Source organism: Thamnophis sirtalis, unplaced genomic scaffold (genome assembly GCF_051295495.1).
Source record: "Thamnophis sirtalis isolate CommonGarterSnake01/CBP01778 unplaced genomic scaffold, rThaSir2_p1.2 scaffold_6, whole genome shotgun sequence".
NCBI classification, from domain to species: Eukaryota; Metazoa; Chordata; class Lepidosauria; order Squamata; family Natricidae; genus Thamnophis; species Thamnophis sirtalis.
In genome coordinates this window covers 8,002,936-8,021,121 of record NW_028261386.1, presented here as the reverse complement: position 1 = coordinate 8,021,121, position 18,186 = coordinate 8,002,936, and the positions used below count along the sequence as shown (strand labels likewise).

The 18,186-nt window shown below is 38.1% G+C and overlaps 1 protein-coding gene across 2 annotated transcripts in view; it reads right to left on the bottom strand.

The window, feature by feature from the left end:
- Positions 1-18,186, bottom strand: part of PAFAH1B1 (platelet activating factor acetylhydrolase 1b regulatory subunit 1) — a 58,361-nt gene that overhangs the window by 24,976 nt on the left and 15,199 nt on the right. For both annotated transcript variants that reach the window (XM_087717183.1, XM_087717184.1), the window contains exons 2-3: positions 8,282-8,493; positions 1,566-1,650 (exon numbers count right to left, since the gene is read on the bottom strand). In XM_087717183.1, coding sequence (XP_087573309.1) covers positions 1,566-1,650; positions 8,282-8,313 — 117 coding nt within the window. In that variant the 5' untranslated portion in view covers positions 8,314-8,493. The remainder of the gene's footprint in view (positions 1-1,565; positions 1,651-8,281; positions 8,494-18,186) is intronic.

The window sequence follows — 18,186 nt, the reverse complement described above, 5'->3', positions numbered from 1 at the left end:
AATCTAACTATGTTCAAGAATATTCTCTATGAGAATCTTATACTTATGCCATTCTAAAATTAATCACTAGTCTATTGTAGATGCCACTAATGTGCAACTATTAAACTAATCCAACTGTCCAATTTGAGGAATGATCCAAACCATTGAGGAAACTATTTTACATTCAAATCTTTAAAGAAAAAAAACAGAAAAATCATCTTTTAACTTTCACTGTTAAGGATAAAACATTTTATTTGTTTTTATTTATTATTACAGCTACATGCTGCTTATTTAACTGATTACAGCGACTTTGATTTCCAAACATGTTGTTAATATAGACATAACTATCCATATTGAGTGAAGTCCTGTGAAGATGTGGGCTGGATTATAAATTTCTTTCGAATGTAAAGTGGTGGAAAGCAGACAAAGATGTGTTAAATAATCACATATTAGTACAGAAATTAATAGACAGCTTAGTTGGTATTGTTTTGCATTTTAAACAAAGACTTTGAAGGACAAACTGGTGATTATAACTATTTATAATCTTTCCATTAAAAAAAAAAATGAAGATACAGAGAACTGACAAATGAGATATGCTGTTTTCTCCTGAAAATAGCAATAAAAGGGAATTTTAAAGAATACTGGGAATTGTATTGAAATGCCCCAGATAAATCTATACCTTAATCCAGCTCCAATATTATGGGATTTTGGAGTAGAGTTGATTGGGGGGAGAGAAAGTGTTGAACTAGACAAAGATAGCCCGTTATATTATACTGGAAGTAGCTAAACATTTTTCCATATTTTTGTCTAGTATCTGAAACAAGGGGATATGAGAATGTTTGAATATGGTAATGCAAATATCTTTGATCATTCCTGTTTTAGGCACTGCCTAAAACACCTATTTGGTCATGTTTCTTTCCTATTCTGTAACTCTGTCTAGTTAGTTTAATGGTTTATTTTTATCCTATAGCAGTTTTCATATTATTCTTGCAATTCGCTTCATTATTTAATTAAATGAAAACTGCTATACAGATATTTTAAATGCTCGTACCTATTCTGCTTCAAGATGAGGAATATTATTTCAACAAAGACTGCCCAGAATCTACCAACAGGTAGCTATAACTTTCAAAATCTGGTTAAATTCATCATTAATGCTAAGAGTAACATTAAGACTATAGGACATAATACTATACGGGGGGGGGGGCGCGGGGCGCCATGGCTGCTCTTTAGAAGACCAGATCCTGAAGATGAAACTCAAATACTTTGGCCACCTAATAAGAAGGAAGGACTCATTGGAGAAGAGCTTATTGCTGGGAAAGATTGAGGGCAATAGAAGAAGGGGACGACAGAGAATGGGGTGGCTGGATGGAGTCACTGAAGCAGTCAGTGTGAGCCTAAATGGACTCCAGAGGATGGTAGAGGACAGGAAGGCCTGGAGTAATGTTATTCATGGGGTCGCAATGGGTTGAACACGACTTCACAGCTAACAACAACCGGGGGGGGGGGGCGAACTGCTGACACTATATGACACTGATAAGAGACTGTGGGAAGAATTGTCCCAGCTGGAATATGAGAAATATACTCACCACATCAAGCTCTGCCTCCTTTTTAAAAACAGAGTATGCCTCTTCATAGCCGTTAGAACGAAGATAATCTGCTATCGCTCGATTTCTAAAGAGAGAGATTTGGTTCACAGATTAATATTCACAGGAATTTTGAATAGTGCCCAACAACCTATGTTATCTCCACTACCTGCTCTACCAAAATCAACATGGAGACAAAACTGTCTCCTTTTGTTTGAAAGGGAAATTATGAGTCATTGCGATCCGTGTGTATATCTGTCATAGTTCTGTACAACATAAAACTTACCTTACAGTATATTTATTAGTAGTAACACTAGTTATTTTGCTAGAGAAGAAAAGAAATTAGTCTTTGCCTGGACTTATTAGAAGTTTCTGGCATAACTGTTTCTTCTGTCACCCTAGACTGCTTTACAGAGTTAGGAGTGTTGGATACATGTCTAAATTCTATGCCCATGGAGAACCTATGGTACGCGTGCCACAGGTATCACGCAGCGTCCCCTCTGTATGCACACAAGCTGTCACACCAGTTCAGCTCTGCTGCACCTGCACGTGTGCCTCCCGCTGGCCAGCTGGTCATTGGATCTCTGCTGCGCATGAAGACAGCAGTGTGGGGGGCCGTGTGTGCATGTGCAGGGTGTGTGTGCATGGAGGTATGTGCGCATGCCTGGGGCCACACACACATTGGATTTTGGGGGTTTGTGCATGCATTGGATTTTGGGGGTTTGGGGCATGCCTGCGCTTTGGGCACTTGGTCCGCAAAAGATTAATCATAATTGTTCTATGCAGTGGAGGGGGAAGAATTGTGGACTTCCAACTACCGTATTTTTTGGATTATAAGATGCACCTGACTATAAGACCCACCTAAATTTAGAAGAGGAGGGAAAAAAAGGTTCTCATGTGTCTCACTTTCAGCCCGTTTTTGAGGTGGGGGGGGGGTTAAAAAAAACAGGCCAACAAAAGCCTCAAAAACAGACTTTACAAAGCCTCACAAATGGGCCAAAAAAGCCTCGAAAAGAGGCCAAAAAAAGATCTGAAAACAAACATGCAGAGGCAAAAAAAAAAAAAAAAAATGGCTGGTAGGTGTGCGCAGCTTTGGCAATATTCAGTCTATAAGACATACAGACATTTTCACCCCCTTTTGAGAGACAAAAAGATGCATCTTACAGTCTGGAAAATACAGTAATTTTAACATCCACCCAAAATGACCTTGTAGGGGAGATGGGTGGCATTAAAAACGTAATAAACAGAATCAAAAATAAATCTACATGTAAGTAATTGTAAGGGGGTGGCAGAGCACCTGGCGTTAACACTGCATGTGTCAAGAACATTCAGTTACACATCTTTTCTTTCTTAAACCCCACCATGGGGAAATGGAAATCCTGAATTAATTCCTGGAATTAAAAATGGGCTGGGTGAAAGCCATTAATGTAAAACTTAAATCAGGTTTTGAAAGAATGATGGTACAGATAGCCCTCATTTTACGACCACAACAGGGTCCAACATTTATCCTGCTATGCAAGGTGTTAAGTGAATTTTGCCCCCATTTTACCACCTTTCTTGCTACAGTGATTAAGTGAATCACTGCAATTGTTAAGTGAGTAACACGGTTGTTAAGTGAATCTGGCTTTCCCATTGACTTTTGTCAGAAGGTTGGAAAAGGTGGTGATCACATGATCCTGGGACACCCCATAAATATGAACCAGTTGCCAAGTGTCTGTAAATCATGTGACCATGGGGAAGCTGCAACGTTAAGTGTGGCAAACGGGTCGGAAGTCACCCTTTTCAGTGCTGTTGTTACTTTGAATGGTCACTAAACAAATTGTTGTTAAGTTGAGGACTACCTGTAGAAGGGGAGATTTCTAATTGAAGTAGCTCATTAATGAGACACAGAGGTCAGGATCTTCCTTGAGCTAGCAGATTCAGATCTAAGAATCTCCCCTGTATTCCCAAATAGCAGCTCTGGCACTGCACTTTTTCCTTGATAACTGAGATTAGTCTCAGAGATCTCCCCATCTAATCCTTCTCTTACATCAGTTTGCTGCAGTACACACAACTGATTGAAAGTCTGAGCTGGTCCAAAATATCAATGTTGCAATTTTGTCTTATTCCAGCTGCAAATATTAGGCAACATCAGATCTAAGAGATCTGTCTATATCCAGGCTCAGCGTAGTGCTGGTCCTGATCCTGAAGCCCTATCTAAGCCTGTTTGCAAAGATAACTTTCCCATTCACATGTACTAGAATTATCCATGCACTATCGACAGAGCCTGATATACAATTGGATCATTATGATTTTAAAAGCTGCTAATTTTTTTGGCAATTGGGATTACTTTATTATTTTCCTGCCCAGAACTCATACAGAAATGTAATCCAATTTTGGTTAAATGTTATTTTTTAAATGAAAGTAATATAAATACAATTTTGGTCCCTTCTGGGTTCCCCCCACTCTAAGGAAGCATAAAATAAATGCAACTATTATTCCAATCAATCATGTAAGGGATGCAGATTGCTATTCTGTAGTCTAAAAAAAAAGCTTTTTCTGTTCCAAAAGATTTGCTGGTAAAAAGCTGGTAAAAGCAGGTTGAAGTAATAAGGACAAAAGACACCGAATTTCAAAAAGGGCTATGATGGCTGGCAGGCTGTTACCAAAATGAAATGGCATTACTTGGTTTATTGAACCAGGACAGCAACCTGATCAGCAATTAATTGACCATCAACTAACCCTTTGATTACTACTGAGAGACCATCAACAGCAATAGCACTTAAGACTTCTATACGGCTTCCCAGGGTTTTACAGCCCTCTCTAAGTGGTTCACAGAGTCAGCCTATTGTCCCCAACAATTTGAGTCCACGTTTTATCGACCTTGGAAGGATGGAAGGCTGAGTCATCAAGCTAGCAGAATGGTTTTCTTCATTTTATACGGCAATATTTTTGCCAAGAAATAACATCCTTGTTGAACAAAACTGCCTTGGTAAATCCAGAACTTGTTTAAAAGCTCTTTTTACACACACACACACACACCTACTGAATATGTCATCTTGGAACAAGCAAATTAACTCTGCATAAATCCTGGTTTCATGTTCAACCTAAAATGGCAAGAACAGTCTATTCAACTTTAAACAGCTTCGAACCCAAGGTCAGATATTACAGAATAACAGAGTTGGAAGGGACTTTAGAGGTCCTCTAGCCCAAACCCTTGCCTAGGCAGGAAACACTACACCACCTTCACACAAATGGTTGTCCAATCTCTTCTAAAAAACTTCCAGTGTTGGAACATTCACAACTTCTGGAGTCAAGTTTTTCCATTGATTAATTGTTCTAACTGTCAGGAAATTTCTCCTAAGTTCTAAGTTGCTTCTCTCCTTGATTAGTTTCCACCCATTTCTTCTTGTTCTACCCTCAAGTGCTTTGGAGAATAGCTTGAGTCCCTCTTCTTTATGGCATTCCCTCAGATATTGGAAGACTGCTATCATGTCTCCCCTAGTCCTTCTTTTCATTAAACTAGACATACTAGACAGACTAGAACTAGACAGTTCCAGCAACCATTCTCATATGTTTTAGCCTCTAGTCCCCTAATCATCTTTGTTGCTCTCCTCTGCACTCTTTCTAGAGTCTCAACATCCTTTTTATATTGTGGTGACCAAAACTGAATGCAGTATTCCAAGTGTGGCCTTACCAAGGCATTATAAAGTGGTATTAACACTTCATGTGATCTTGATTCTATCCCTGTTTATGCAGCCTAGAATTGTGTTAGCTTTTTTGGCAGCTGCTGCACAGGTCTTCAGAGATAACATTCCTAAACACCCTCCATTAAGATTGGTTGAGGATGCTATGCCTCTGAAACTACCAGTGAATTCAGTCTATAAGCGTTGGACGTTGTATAAGCAGCATGCCAATTATGGAAGTCAATGAGCATGTTCTGCTATATTTAAGTAGCTGGAAGACTGTCACATGCCTTCTCGGTAGTACTGTCCTGTTTAAAAAGTCTTTCCACTAAATCATTTGACCTGGCAGCTCCTTTGTGGTGCTCTTGGTAGCAGACCAAGAAAGTTTCTCTTTTTTTAAGCCACTTCAGGGATAGAATTGTGACAATATGTAAACAGCATGTAATACCATGTTTGGTTATAATCCTTACCACCTCCTGATGTGTTGGCTAAGGATCAATGTGACTAGGCATTGTAAGAGTTGTAGTCCTCTATATCTGCACTATATTAGATAGGAGAAACCAATGCATACCTACAGGCAGTCCTCAACTCACAGCAGTTCATTAAGTGACCATTCAAATTTACAACATCACTGAAAAAAGTGATCTGTTGTTTTTTTTACACTTATAACCCATGGCTATGTGAATTACATTTGAATGCTTGATAACTGACTCACATTTATGACGGTTCATAAAACAGAGCTATCCACTCTCAAACACTGTCATGCTAAAAAATACTTTTAGAACTTTCATCAGCTCTTCATCAAAAATATGATTAAGATATGGTTGGTGTAATGTGATGAATTAACTGTGACATTGAAATACCACTGAAGTGGCATTGCAACACTATGCAATAGTCAGCACCACTTCTTGGACCCTTCTCCAGCCATTCGTCATGTTGGCAGAGGCTGCTTGGTGGTGGAAGCCCAATGCGCCCTGAAGACACCCTAAAGCAGTGATGGCGAGCCTTTTCAAGACCAAGTGCCATAAAGGCAGCGTATGCACTTGTCTGGGACACGACCAGGAAAAGCAGCTGCCCAGGGGACAAGTGCATGCGGAAAAACAAACTTCTGGTCTCTGGCATGCACGTGCGCATCAGCCAGCAAGTCTTCCAGTTACTGGTGCGCATGAGCACATGCCGATCAGCTGGCTGACACACATGCTCACACCAGAAAACCAGTTCTTCCAGTTTCTGGCACATGGACGAAGGCCAGCTGATCATTGTGCACGCACGAACGCTAGAAACCCTGAAAGAGGAATGGGCAACGCCGCATGTGCTGGGTGACATGGCTCTACGTGTGCCATAGGTTTGCCATCATGGCCCTAAAGACATAAAATAGGGGAAGGCTGAGTTTCTGATCCTGTTCCCATGACATGATCAACCTCATCCATGTGCCAAGTTAATGTGTAGTGGATGAGGAAAAGAAAAAGGATCCTGAATAAATTCATGCTACATGGTTTTAGACCAATGCTCCTGAAGTACAGAAGTGCTGTAGCCACAATGTTCTCCCTTCTTCATTAAAAAAAAAACAGGCGCTCCACCTTTCTAGCTACAATCAAGGTCAATCGAGATGGCTTACAATAAAAGAATCATAAAGTCTGCAGGTGAACACAGCATTGACAAATAATAACACAGCAGTAGGCATATGACACCATTCAGAACAGGAGTTGAGAAAAGTGAAACACTGCATTACTAAAATGCACACATACTCGGAAATGCTGCAGAAGCGAATTCTGTAATATTATTTCTAGCATAGAAGATGCCTCACTCAGTCAACATTATTTTCTTCTATCAATAGATGACAGAAGGCTTAAAGCTTACTTTAATGAGCGGGTGGTCTTGGATGGAACTTACCAATACATTCAACAAGACTGCGTGGAGAGATTGTTCTGCATTGTTGGTTCAATCACAGCACCAAACGGGATAGTGTGTTCCCTCTGGATCCATAACTAAAGCTATGAGTCAGCCATAGCCACTTGAAGGCTCAGACAGCTGCTTCATCATGTACCCAGAGACCTTGGGAGGACCTCAAGCAGCTACTTCAAAAGCCACTTCCAGAGTAACACTTAACTCGGTTACAAAATGAACTTATTTATAAGGCATAGTAAAACATACACAATGGAATCACAGCCCGGAGTGTGTGTGTGTGTGTGTGTGTGTGTGTAAATTAATTAAATGAACACGCTGTAGAAGCTATTCTCAAAAATATATGAAATAATCTTGATCTTCTGCTATGAACTTTAGATAGATACTGTGAATATGCTGTGTTTCTTCCATTAATTTTGATGAGGAAGGAAGCCAGTCATTATACCTTTTCTCCAAATATTTATGTCTTCATGATTCCTTTATTTTGCTCAAGTTTTTGCTCCATTTCTTTTCTGGAACTGAAGTATATCAGACTAACTCAGTTTAATTCTGGGTGAACATGTTCTGTATCCAGCCAACTAATAAAACATGGGTTAAAAAAAGAGCTAACAACGAATGTGTGTGAACAATGCCCATAACTGGATATTGTAGCAAATTAAAACCTTACAGTAATTTGCAAAATGTGTGATTATCTCACATTTATTATGAATAACCCCCTTATATTAATATGGTTCAGATTTCCTCAAGCTTTCGGATGGAAGCATAAGGCAGCTTGAAATCCTCCAACTTTATGAGCATGAACTCCCAGAATTCTTGAGATATAATAAACATGATCTTTATTAAGAATTCTGGAAGCTGCAGTTTACACATCTAGAAGAGTCCAGGTTTGAGTAGATTTAAAACATGCTGCTCCCCTTTCTCTGCCATCTTATGTCTATTAGTCACTTTCCCATATGAAAGGAGAAATTAGAATTTGGGAGCAGTCTGATGTGCTTTGTTCCTTATGAATTGCCACCATCTTTTCTTTAGCAATTGTGTTACTTTGTGTTTAGCAGTAGGTGTTAATTCAACAACATAAAACTTGACCGCAGGCAGCAGCTGATTTAAGACAAAGTCAACATTAAAAATTTGATACCCTCAAGTACTCACAGCTCATCTCGTTGCCTCTGTGACAGCACCATTGTGGCTGTGATGTCTGGTTAACGTGATCCAGCTGTCTCCTCTGCGTCAAGCTCCTTTGAAATTCTGTGATACACAATTCAGTCTGCCACAAAGTGGCTTCAACCCAAAAGACAAGGTGTTGCCACAGGTAAACACTAGCAAATAGGCAGGATGCATTCAACAATGAAGAGTCATTCCATCTAGAAAACAAAAAGAAAAATAGTATTTTGTAGACTGTGTCAGTAATATAGTTTTTTTTTTCAATTGAAGGGTGTTTGCAGCATAAAATAAGCAGACATTTTAAGTGACATATAATTTTAGCTTAAAGAGTACCACCTTCCAAAAAGGTTTCTCCTAAACTTCCACCGGTAGGTAATTTTTAATGTCAGAAGAAAAAATATTTTATACAAAAGAATTATTGCATAACTACTTTCTTGTATTCTTAATTTATTTAAATTCTTAATTTAAATATAAATTAAAGCAAACTTGGTTTGTTCTGCCTCTCCTATATTTTACAAACATCCCCAATGCCTTAAAAATTTGGCTACACAAATTAGAAAACTGTTTGTCATTTGTTCGATCGCTTTCTTGTCCTAAGATAAAATGCCCATTAAACTCATATTATACGCTGGGAAGAGTAGGGGGTCCCTCAAATTTATAATTCAAAGATGGGGAGAGGAAAAGAATGATACAGTATAGGATTCCACAAAATGAACTAGAATAAATATTGTGCTTTATACTAAATCACATTAGTTGTTTCTTGTTTATGCACTTGGCAATAATTTGAATCTTCCGGGAGGTGGGAAATAGTATTTGGAGAAGTAAACTCGCTTATGATTTCTAAAATTCCTCTCTAATTTCTTAGTGGACAGTTTTTCCTTTGTGATAATGAATTTTTGGAATTACATAAGCATCGTCTCTAAACATTTTAATGCAAATAACAAAAGTAAAAAATAAAGTAAAAAAATCTAAAAGTACAGGTAGTCCTTGACTTATTGAGACCAAAATTTCTGTTGTTGAGACATTTATTAAGTGAATTTAGCCCCATTTTATGACCTTTCTTGCCATAGTTAAGTGAATTGCTGCAGTTGTTGAATTAGTGACACTGTTGTTAAGTAAATCTGGCTTCCCCGTTGACTTTGCTTGTCAGAAGGTCACAAAAGGGGATCACATGACCCTGGGATACTGCAACCATCATATGAATCAGTTGCCAAGAATCTGAATTTTGATCATGTGACCATAGGGATGCTACAACAGTCGTGTGAAAAGTGATCATGAGTCTCTTTTTTTCAGTGCCGTTGTAAAGAGTCACTAAATGAATTGTTGCAAGTCGAGGACTACTTGTACCTTAATCTAAAGAAAATAGTCATGGTTATTCCAAGTTTCATTACAGGGGCATTATTTTAGCCAGGGCAACTTGGAGCTATGTTGTTATTGCTACAAGCTTAAGAATTTATTAATAGTTTTTCAAAACCTGTGCCTAAGAATAAATCCATAATGTCAATTAATAAAAGTTTCTTCAATTAATAATACTTTCTTGAGTGCTTCATAGAATAATCCTGTCATATTTCAGATGACTGTAAACACAAACTAATTCTGAGAGCAATGGAATGCTTACCAGAAGAATGAAAATATATTTAATGGAAAGTACAAGCATTACCTAATTTTCAGCAAATCATGTCACATACATGTAACATTTCAGAGGTTTAACTTAAACCAATTGCCTCTATGCTGCCCTACCACAAATTATGACATGGCCATCTCCCAATATTGTTGACTTCAAATTCTCAATATATTCAGCAATGATTGCAGAATCTGGGATTGCTAAAAACTGCCATTCAATTATATCTAGAGGACCAAAGCTTCCCACATCTATATGTTACCGTTGAATACCCAGAATTTTCTGTGAGCTGTTCATCAACATACAGGGGAATTGCAGAGATTAGATGTAATCAACATTTACTTCTCTCCCAAATTTCTAAACACATACACCTGACAAGGATTTTGAAATCCTTAATGGAATTTTACATATCAAAGTCACCTTACAGCATTACGCTGAATGTTCTAAGAAGAAAAAGAGGTAATGAACTATGTGTTTATATATGCTAGTATATACTGTAAATATGCTAGAGGCTAATTAGTCTAAGCTTTCCTCTTGCATAATTATCAAGCCTGTTTAATTTTATGATTCTCTGTCTGCTCAAGAAGTCCTTCTAATCAATGTAACCTCTTCATCTTTCCAATTGTCCACTGTGGTTACCATTGGAAGGCTTCAATAAAATAATCTTTATCACAAAGATGTCAAATAACTTTAAAACCTTGTAATTCTCATGTGTAAGAAATATATTAAAATTCTTAACCATCAAAAATTACCATAGACTCTTATGGCTTTGACAATGAATTAAAATGCTCAGCTACAACCTTAATTCTCAGTCTGTGTCCTATGACAGGAAATCAACTTATTGCCAAGTAAAAATAGTTATGTACTATTATGTATTTTCTCAAATACCAAAAATGTATATTTTACACAAACTGAAAACACAATGTAAGATCAATTTAACAGATCTCGATGCAACAAACTTGTCCAGCACTTGACTAAAGTTTCTTTGCATAATTATACTATTTCATAATTCAAGTTTATTTGCAGGAGATCGTCATTATGCAGATGACATCCTCACAGGAAAGATGCAAGGGGTCATTTAGGCAAATAAACTCCAATCCCTACTTCATCCAAATAAAAGCATCTATGATTGATGGCTGCCCCCAATTTATGTCTCAGCGCTTCTAGTAAAAGGGATTTACTATCTTTCTGAGTCCCGGATTCCCGTTAAGACATTCTTCCACAACAAAAATATTCTCAATGTTTAACTAGACTGTATCTTCCTGTAACACTTTTGTGTCCTATCCACTGAAACGCTATAGGTTAGCTCTTGAAATTTTCCATCCCATTATCTGAAGTATGCTATTACTGTATTTTTCGGAGTATAAGGCACACCTTTCCCCCCCCTAAAAGAGGGTGAAAGTTTGGGTGCGTCTTATACACTGAATGTAGCCCCACCCACCCATCGGTCCCAACCATTTGGCTTCTGCCTCCAAACATTTTACCTCCTTGCAACAAACGGGGAAAATGGGGCTCGGGGAAAATGGGGCTCGGAGCCGCTGCAATAGGCTATCCCTGGCTGCAATCCCTGCAGCCTGAAACAGCTGAGGATTGGGAGGCCCCTCTGAAATTGAAAGTGAAAGTTGCTGTTTGCACCAGGAGGCGAAGTGATGGGAGGAAGAGGCAGATTATTTTTTTCTTGTGCTAATCAGGCTGTTTGCTGCAAGGAAGTCAATAACTATAAATGCCTATAGAACAGCGATGGTGAACCTTTTTTGGCTCGCATGCCATAAATGGGGGGAGCGCAGTGGGGGATCGTGTGCAGGCATGCCGCACCCATAATGCAATGTGCAACCCCCAGTGCCCATGCATGCACTACAGGCGTGACCCCCCATTTTTTGCATGCTTTTTTCGCCCTCCCCAGGCTCCAGAGGCTTTGTAGGAGCCTGGCGAGGGTGAAAACAGCCTCCCCGCCCGCCCCCCCCCCCCGGAAGCCCTCCAGAGGCTTCAGGGACCTTCAGGAGGCTTCCCTGAAGCCTCCGGAGCAGTCAAAACGACCTTCCGAGCAAACCAGAAGTCACTTCCGCTTTGCTCGGAGGGGCGTTTTTAGCGCTCCGGAGCCTTCAGGGACATTCAGGAGGTTTCCCTGAAGCCTCCGGAGCAGTCAAAACAACCTTCCGAGCAAACCGGAAATCATTTCCGCTTTGCTCGGAGGGGCGTTTTGAGCGCTCCAGGGGCTTCAGGGACCTTTAGGAGGCTTCCCTGAAGCCTTTGGAGCAGTCAAAACGACCTTCCGAGCAAACCGGAAATCACTTCTGCTTTGCTCGGAGGGGCGTTTTGAGCGCTCCGGAGGCTTCAGGGACCTTTAGGAGGCTTTCCTGAAGCCTTCGGAGCAGTCAAAACGACCCTCCAAGCAAACCAGAAGTCTGTTCCTGAACTTACGGTTTGCCCGCAGGGCTGGTTTTTTGCGCTCCGGAGGCTTCAGGGAAGCTCATGAAGCCTCCGGAGGGCCTCCCCAGGCTCCTATAAAGCCTCTGGAGCCTGGGGAGGGCGAAAAATGGCTTTTAAAAAGGGTGAACCTGCGCGCTGGCCAGCTGACAGGGCAGCGTGCCATAGGTTCGCCATCATTACTACAGAATGTTCAAATTATTAGACTTATTTTTTTTAAGACTGCTTTATTATTGTTCTAGACAGCTTAACAAAATGAAGCTTTTTAAAATAAATGCTTGATCTGAAAAGGCCCAATGCTATTGTATCTTCTTTTAAATAGCAGAGAATAACTATACTTCCAGAAAACACCTCAATTTTAACAGCATCTGTACAAGTATAGTCTGAAATGTAATACTTCAAACAGTGTATATTGTCTGTACTGTTTGCTGTTTGTTGCAAGGAAGCAAGCTGCTGGGAGGTAGATATTTTCGCCTTGTTTTCCTCCCCAAAATCTAGGTTCGTCTTGTACTTCGGAGTGTCTTCTACTTCAGAGCGTCTTATACCCCGAAAAATACGGTATATAGATATGTCCACCTTCAACATGAAAAAAAAAATGATGCTCCTTCCAATAATTACACTGATGCTCTATAAATTCCTTAAAAACAATTCAGAATTCTTCTTTAGAATCTTCTCAGGTACCAACATCAAGCTGAGTAGTCCACTATGGGTTCTGTGCAGCTCTGTGAGCTTGGTGGTGGTGGTGTTTTGCAGACATTTCATTACCAAACAAGGTAACATCATCAGTCCTAATCCCCATAGCCTTCTTTCAGCTCCTTAAAGTTATCATCATCTTCCAGTTATCTCTTGAATACCCAATGAAAACGCAGACAATTTCTTCAATGACCAGGATGCAGTTCATCGGACTCTGAACATTTAAACTCATTCAAAATAAATAGATATTCTGTGTTTCTTCTGATAATAATATTTACTGGATTTTTCGGATTATAAAATGCTCCGGAGTATAAGATGCATTTAGCTTTTGGGGAGGAAAACAAGAAAAAAAAATCTGTGTCTGCCTCCCAGCATCCATCTGGTATTCATCTGGCCCGTTCATTGCCACCCGTTCACCATCGCCGCCGCCACAGCCCTTTCTAGAACAGCTGATCGGCGCTGCACCAACCCCCCTCTCCTCCACCACAATATTCACTGTTTAAGATGCACAGACATTTCCACCCACTTTTTTGGGGGGAAAGGTGGGGGGGAATGTGTCTTATACTCTGAAAAATACAATAATTCTACCATTTCACCCTGTTCTTTACAACTGCTGTATTGCAATCTTAAGAGTCATCCCACCAGACCTCAAATATATTGATTACATTATATTTGCCTTCTTGCACTAAGAGTTCAGCTCACCTGATTTCTCACACTGACCACAGCCATGTCGGCAGCAAAGACCATGAACTTTATGAGCCTATGTTCTTTTGGATTTTTCACTGAGTAATTTAATAGGCTCCATTTCAGCAACATTTCTACTTCTTTTAATAGTGTGCAAGTCTCTGAGATCTTCCCTTCAGGGTTTTCATCTACAATCTCAGCAGGTTTCAGCCCTCCTCAAGCTACTTCGTCCAAAATACATTTTTATTAGTATGCCAAGAGCCCACCTTCCTGGTAAAAGGACCCTAGAAACCAATTGTTCCCAATATTTTTTAAAAATTATTTACATGGAATCCACAATTTACAGCAGTTCATTTAGTGACCATTCAAAGTTACAATGGCATTGAAAAAAATGACTTATGACCATTTTTTACACTTATGATCCCTGCAGCATTCCCATGGTCTTATGATTTGCCTTGACAACGGATTCATATTTGCCCAGTTGATCCCGGAAGTCATGTGATCCACTTTTGTGATCTTCTGACAAGCAAAGTTAATAAGGAGGCCAGATTCACTTAACAACCATAATACTAATTTAACGACAGCAGCAATTCACTTAACAAATGGGGCAAGAAAAGTCATAAAATGAGGCAAAATTCACTTATCAAGTTTCTCACTTAACAACATAAATTCTGGGCTCAATTGTGGTTGCAAGTCAAAGACTACCTTTATTTTCTTTTTTTCTTCCCATTTCCAGTCCTATTATGGAGTGGAAGGGCAGATTAAACATCCCACGAAGACCCCAGCTCCACCTTTTTATGTTTGGATACAAGGATAGCTGGTCTTTACAATAATTTCATGTGGGCCAACCAAATTGGCCATCAGGGCACTTAATATATCTCAGAAAGTAATCTGTTACACCCCGATCCATGATCCTGGGAAACATCTTATTTTACAAAGTAGATGGATCTGGTTAGCATGCTTATTTACATTCCTTATTATATTGGTTTGCCCTCCTTTTCTTTTTTGTATAGTATACATCTATTCTCTCTATTCATGATTGTGAATGTTATGTTAAGTTTTTATCCCACTCTAAAGTCTTAGAGGAATGATAGCATATTTGATTAACATTAATTGATAAAAACCCAATTTCAGATTAGTTGTTAAGTATTTTGCAATATTCTTTAATGCATTTTCTGCCAATCACCTGTAGCATTTGATCAACAAAGAAATGGCTTTTAAAAATCTAAACATATCCCTCTTTACTACAAAAAGGTTGTGTAATCAAATTTATTTTTTTTAAAAAAATATGTTTAAATGCCACTCATTGTAATTCCATTAACATACTATTTGGTGAATAGTAAAAAAAAAAAAAGTTCAAAAGCATCCTACAACTATTTTATCAAAAACAGCAAATTAAATTTGACATATCTAAGCATGTAATGTTAATAACAACCTTGCTCTGATAAGCCATGCCTCATTTGCTTTAAAACTAGGCAATCACTAGTTTTAGTAGTGGCGAGTCACTTGTGTGATGGGCAAGCTATTTGACAAATACATACATATTAACTCTTGAATGATCTAAAAGTTATTTCATACTTCATTTCCCTCTTCTGATCTTTTATTAGCAGGCAAGAAAGTAAAACAAAGGAACCAGTGCGGGCTTGTCGTCCCAGCTCAGCTCTCCGTGGCGTTTCTTTTGTGAGCTTCTGTTTCCCTGCAAATGATGAAACAGAAGCTCAGGAAAGAAGATCTTACCTCTTGCCGTGCTGCTGGTGTTGGGATGCCCCGCCTCCGCCAGCCAGCTGATCTTTGGGTCTCTGCTGCGCCTGTGCACATTTCTGCACGCATGCCCAACCTTTCAGTTTGGGCATGTGTGTGCAGTTTAGGCACTCGTGTGTCTAAAATGTTCGTCATCACTGTTATAGGGGATATAACAACAATTCCCTGTATACAGTCATGAACATTTAGTATTTGTTTTGGAAGACATTTTATAAAGATTGCAGGTTCCACTTAAAAGTGTTTTCTTAAAAGATTCCAGGTGGCATAATACCACTTCCCAAGTTTGGCCCTTATTTATATCATGACATTAATACATCTCTACAGGTAAGCCCTGTTGTAGTATAGACTTCCATCAAAATTACACGCATTTATTGGTTTATTTTGTAGATACTTTTGATTGCTGTCTCATCTACATATTTGCTATTCTTTAAATTGCCAGGAAATGGTCTGAAAATCCCTAATGAAACAACCTTTCTGAAGCTACGATCTTGGGTCTTATCAGTGAATGTTACAATTTTTTCATAAATCCCAGACTACATGTAAGTCAACTTACAACCATTTGTTAGGCAAGCTATGATGGCATTGAAAACGGTGATTTATGGCAAATCCTCACAGGTACGACCCTCACAGCATCTATGGGTCACATGATCGCTCTCTGCAACCTCACTAGCCAAAAAGGTCAACGGGGTGGGGACTTGATTGGGACACTGGGCACAATAGCATTTAAGGCAATAAAACCCAAGATCATAAAAGCAGAAAAATATAGTATATATATATAAAAAAGAAAGATCACGTGAACAAACTAAAATGATTAAAAACACACTTTAAAGAACTGCCTGTTGGCAAGCAATATGCAGCCATACTTTCATGTATCTTACTATAGCATTATCTCATCATATCTTTCAAAATGAAAACCCAAAACATGAGTATTTGGGACAATTGATACAATGAAACTTACTTCATTTTGCTCAGAATTGTGCTGTAGACAGTTAATAGTTCCTAAAACTCAATAATTATGTATAAATGCTACAGATGTATGTTAATAAAAGAATGGGTGGCACCAGTTGAAATGAAGAATTTGTTTTTTTTAAAAAAAAACTACTGTAGTATGTAGATTTGTCAATTGCAGTTCATATTCAGATCTTGGATTCTAAGCTTTAAAAAAAGCAGCTGTGTTTACACACATGAATGTAACAGCTGAAGTCTCTCTCTTCATTCACCCCTTCTATCCATTTTCTTCAACATGTTTAAAAGAGCATAATTTCTAGAGCAAAATCCAGTTAAAATATCCACCTAATTAACTGATTCAACATTAATCAAATGGGAATCAATTCTGGAATGGTGACTTTCACTAAAATTAGTCATAGTAATTAGAAAGAGTATAGTTAGTCCTCAACTTACAACAGTTTATTTATTGACCATTCAAAATTACGACACTGAGAAAAGTGACTTATGACCATTCCTCACACTTACAATCTTTTCAGCATCTCTATGATCATACAATCAAAATTCAAAGGCTTGGCAACTGATTCATATTTATGACATTCGGGTTACTAACTTACCAACTGTGGCAATTCACTTTTCAACTGTGGCAAGAAAGGTCGTAAAATGGGGCAAAACTCACTTAACAAAAGAAATTGTGGAGGTTAAGTGTGGTCCTAATTTGAGGACTACCTGTATTCTTTATCTAACTATAATAATGATTAAGAGTGACCAGAAAATAGAAAAGCAAGAGATCAAAAATGGGGTTTATTCACTTTTTAAAAAAAGAATCATCTTCCATAATACAGTATAGAAAAGGAAAAATATTGAAGTTTTTGGTGTTTTATATACAGTTCTGTCTCTTTACTAGCTGTCTTGTTTGTTTTATTACATTACTAAATTAATGTAACAAATTGAAACCAATCAGATGTTTTGGAGATCAGAAAAATAAAAGTTTACTTTTAAAAAACAATAATAATGTAAATTTGTGGGAAAATTGAAATATATACAATATTCATTTTTATATCACTGTAAAGCTATATTGTTTAATAAAATCTTCCTTATATAACTGGTTGAACCTTATGGCAGATAAAACTGTAAAGAATAATACAGATTTGTATTATCTTTACAATACAGATTTGTAGACTGAATTTGCTTTAAAATGTTAATATTTATTTTAAAAAAATACAAGCTATTAAAGCTTAAGGAATGAAAACAGAGATGTATCTTTTGCAAACATGTGGAGGTGACTATTTCTTTTGAACTCAGAAAAACAGATTACAGCAAAACAAAAAAGATATTATTTATGGTTATAACTGTATCAGATACTAAAAAGCATAACTTTTCAGGAAAATGTGAACCACCTGAAACACTAATCAATAACTCCTGAATTTGAAATACTGCCTATCAGCAATTTGTACTTCCTCTAATCCTTCATGTAAGGTTGCCTACACTTATAAAGCTTCTCATTTTCATGTTAATTTATTTTACATTTTCAATAGACTTTGTGTCAAATCTCAATAATTTAATATAAATTTAAAAAAGGAAATAATAGGAAATATTTCAGAATCCATTTTTCCAATTGCTTAGAAAATATTGTAAAGCCTCTTGAATATTTTTTTAAACTGTAGTTGAACTATATTTTCCATAATCACTAACATAGTCAGTGAAAAAGATTATTTTAAAGATTGCCGATAGAGATTCTACCTAATTCAAGGTCATCAAT